At 41.1% G+C, this 3,511-nt stretch overlaps 1 protein-coding gene across 1 annotated transcript; it reads left to right on the top strand.

Moving 5' to 3' along the window:
* Positions 1–1,400: 1,400 nt before the first annotated feature.
* On the top strand, positions 1,401–2,532 carry LOC148021758 (histone H3.2-like). Its single transcript, XM_087697287.1, has one exon. It carries the CDS (start codon positions 1,508–1,510, stop codon positions 1,916–1,918), a length of 411 nt encoding a protein of 136 aa, XP_087553413.1. The 5' UTR covers positions 1,401–1,507; the 3' UTR covers positions 1,919–2,532.
* The last annotated feature ends 979 nt before the right edge of the window (positions 2,533–3,511 follow it).

Genomic DNA, 3,511 nt, shown 5'->3' with positions numbered 1-3,511 from the left:
GTTTTTGACGCTTTTTTTTTCTCAAAATTTCCTTGGAGTGAACCTTCTCCCTAACAACCTCTTGCACAAGAATGGTATCACCTAAAATTCCAATCACCATTTTTCCAGTGGATGTGTTTGTGTTAAAAAAGCCTATAGATTGTTCAAGCTTTGCCCAGAGATAAATTGAATCTAATCCTTGCAGATTGCCTCTCTTCAATGTGCATCTAGCAAGAAACCTCTACAACATGATTGAATTTCCATAAGTTGTTGAATCAAGACAATGAACTCGGTTAAGAGAAATAGAGATGAATGATTTGCAAATGAAACTCACCAAGCAAATGAAGTTCAAAGAGACCTAAAAGAGAACAATAGTGCAATGTTAATTGAGGGATGACATTGACGTTCTCGCCCAAATCTAAATCCCTGTTGCTTGGCCATTCCTCTATCACAACAAACATCAAAACCTTGTGTGAGAAGGATAATCAAAGAAAGACGATTAGACATTGAATTAAGAAGATAGAAATGGCTGCCCCATTGCTTAGCTGCCTCGTGGCCACTAATCAATCAACATTCCAAAGAAAGAAGAAGATAAGAACAATGGGCCTAGGAGTAGGAACTCTGAGGCCACTAATCAACATGAGTCCACAATCAATGCCATTTGTGTATTAGAATAGAGGTAGACATGAGTAAAGGCAGACATGATGAACATAATCAGTAGTGCAGAGGGTTGTCATGGCAACAAGCGCGTCACCATAGCCATATCTCCAGTATTCGAGAGACAAGGGGAATGCATGCATGCAACACCACATGGATGAAGTGGTGCCACTCCATTGGCTATGGAGGGGCAATACACAGTCAGGTGCCATGGCATTCAGCCACGTGGGAGGTAGTGAGGGCCTCAACTTGCATCCCAACAGGGGGTTTCCAAAAAAGTAGTTATTTTTTTAAATGTAAGGCTTTTGATGGCTGTTATTTTTTTTGCTCATCATTGGGGGGTGCCCAGTAACCAATATGGCCACCCAAATTGAACAACAAGGGTGAGTAAAGGGTGGGCCTTTTTTGATGGCACTCTATTGGCCCTCTCACCTTACTAAGTAATCTTTCTTGTATTCATTGCTTGCACAACAATGCGTTCTGTCAGGTTGCCTTGCTGAAACCTTCCACACACTCCCGAAGTCATGAAAGGAAACAAAAGGAAATGAAAAAGGGAAAGAGAAAAAAGGGCAAAAGCAATAGAATAGAGCAAGGTGTGAAACGGGCCTTATGAGCCTGGATCATGTGGCCCGCCGGATGGAGGGGGGTTGCAAATTGGGCCTGCAGGCGTGGGAATCGGGATAGAAAAGGGCGGCAAAGTTACGAATTTGAATGCGTGCGGGGGAGATCTATTTTTATATATAATACACGACGGCCGCTACGAGCTCTCTAATCAAGTAAGACTGAAGGGAGCTTCCATCTCTGAGTGAGAAGGTCTATCTGAGAGTAGAGAGAGAGAGAGAGAGAGAGAGAGAGAGAGAGAGAGGGAGACATGGCACGAACCAAGCAGACGGCCCGCAAGTCCACGGGAGGCAAGGCCCCCCGCAAGCAGCTGGCCACCAAGGCTGCCCGCAAGTCCGCCCCTGCCACCGGAGGCGTCAAGAAGCCCCACCGCTTCAGGCCTGGGACGGTCGCCCTGCGCGAGATCCGTAAGTATCAGAAGAGCACGGAGCTCCTCATCAGGAAGCTTCCCTTCCAGAGGCTTGTGAGGGAGATCGCCCAGGACTTCAAGACTGACCTCCGCTTTCAGAGCTCTGCCGTTCTGGCCCTACAGGAGGCCTCAGAGGCCTACCTGGTTGGCCTCTTCGAGGATACCAACCTTTGTGCCATCCATGCCAAGCGTGTCACCATCATGCCCAAGGATATCCAGCTTGCTCGTCGCATCAGAGGCGAGAGGGCCTAGATCAGAGTTGGCCTCCTGAAATTTTATAATCGGTGTATCTATACACCACCCTGCGCCCCCTCTGGGTTTCTTACTCTGTCTGTGCCGCACTAGTTCTTTTCTTTTCACGCTACTCGGGTAGGCTATGGTTGATTTCGGCCTGATAGTGGCCTTGTCGTAATTTCTGCCAAGGATCTTTAAGTCAGTGGGCTCTATTCTAAGGTAGGCTCGGTCAATTTGGGTTCCTTCCATTCATGGCTCTCTCTCTCTCTCTCTCTCTCTCTCTCTCTCTCTCTCTCTCTCTCTCTCGATTCATGTTTGTTTTGTATTCTGCTTGGCGACGCCTGTTACTCTTGTTGATTTGATGGGCAGCTTGGCGACGCCTGTTACTCTTGTTGATTTGATGGGCAGGTGGGTGGGTAATCTGCTGTGCGCGATTTGCTGCTCTTGGAGCAGACGATCCTGTTACTCTTGTTGATTTGATGGGCAGGTGGGTGGGTAATCATTATGTAGAAGAGAACTTGAGAATGACCAAAAGGTGTCAACTTTTAGGTTGTGTAAGTTGATTGTATATTGTGTAAGAGATTGTGATCTTGTTTCTAAGAATGTAGGTTAAAAAATTGGTTTATGTTTTAGTTTTTAGTATGTTTGTCAATCTCTCTCTCTCTCTCTCTCTCTCTCTCTCTCTCTCTCTCTCTCTCTCTCTCTCTCTCTCTCTCTCTCTCTCTCTCTCTCAATACAATATTAACCATAAGTCTTTTTAATTATATAAGAAAGTTGAGTTTCTTGAACTATGCATTGCTAATGTTGGAAGTTGGCTTATGCTAGTGGTTTGTCATGTTAACATTTTTAAAGAAATGAAGAAAGCAATTTTTGTGTGTATGATTTTTGATTAAAAATGTTAATATTTTTAAAGAAATGAAGAAAGCAATTTTTGTGTGTATGATTTTTGATTAAAAGAAACTAATGATTTAAGGGCACTTAATGTCTCTAATGAACACATAATATTAACTAATGCTTTTAAGTCTCAAACTCTAAAAGAATATTTTTTTAATTGATTAAGTTAGACATGATTTTATTAAATAATATGAAGATGAAGATTGTTTTAGTGATTTACTCTTAAGAGAGTTATCTCTTATGATTTTATTAAATAATATAAAGATTGTTTTAGTCATTTATTTTTAAGAGAGTTATCTCTTATGTGCTTAGAAGATTACACAATTGATCTTATCTTAAGTAGGTTACTATTTAGCCAATTGATAGTTGTGCTCAATTGAGAGTATCATGTAGTGCATTTGAGAGATAATGTTTAAGGATCATAACCTACATGCTTTAATATATGAGAGAGCTTATGGCAATGGTAAATGCTCTTTAAGTATGGAAACACTTTACTTGGTGTATATTTTGTTATTAAAATAAATCTCTAAAATTTAAGATATTTTTTTACTTAGAAGAAGCTCTTAAAGAAACACATGTGTTGGGCAAATTTCTTGTCTATGTTTTATTTTTAAATTCTTTATACATTTGGAACTAAGTATGTGGTAGTTGATGCTTTATTAAGATGACCTTGAGTGAATGCAATCATGATTGTTTACTATGATAAAATTAGTACTT

Source organism: Lygodium microphyllum, chromosome 17 (assembly GCF_053477565.2).
Source record: "Lygodium microphyllum isolate KBCC chromosome 17, Lygodium_microphyllum_v1.1.10, whole genome shotgun sequence".
Classification (NCBI taxonomy): domain Eukaryota; kingdom Viridiplantae; phylum Streptophyta; class Polypodiopsida; order Schizaeales; family Lygodiaceae; genus Lygodium; species Lygodium microphyllum.
The sequence above is the reverse complement of the archived record's forward strand: the minus strand, read 5'-3'. Positions and strand labels throughout refer to the sequence as shown.

Coding starts and splice junctions, on each gene's coding strand:
- LOC148021758 (XM_087697287.1), top strand. CDS start 1,508: ATGGCACGAACCAAGCAGACGGCCCGCAAGTCCACGGGAGGCAAGGCC.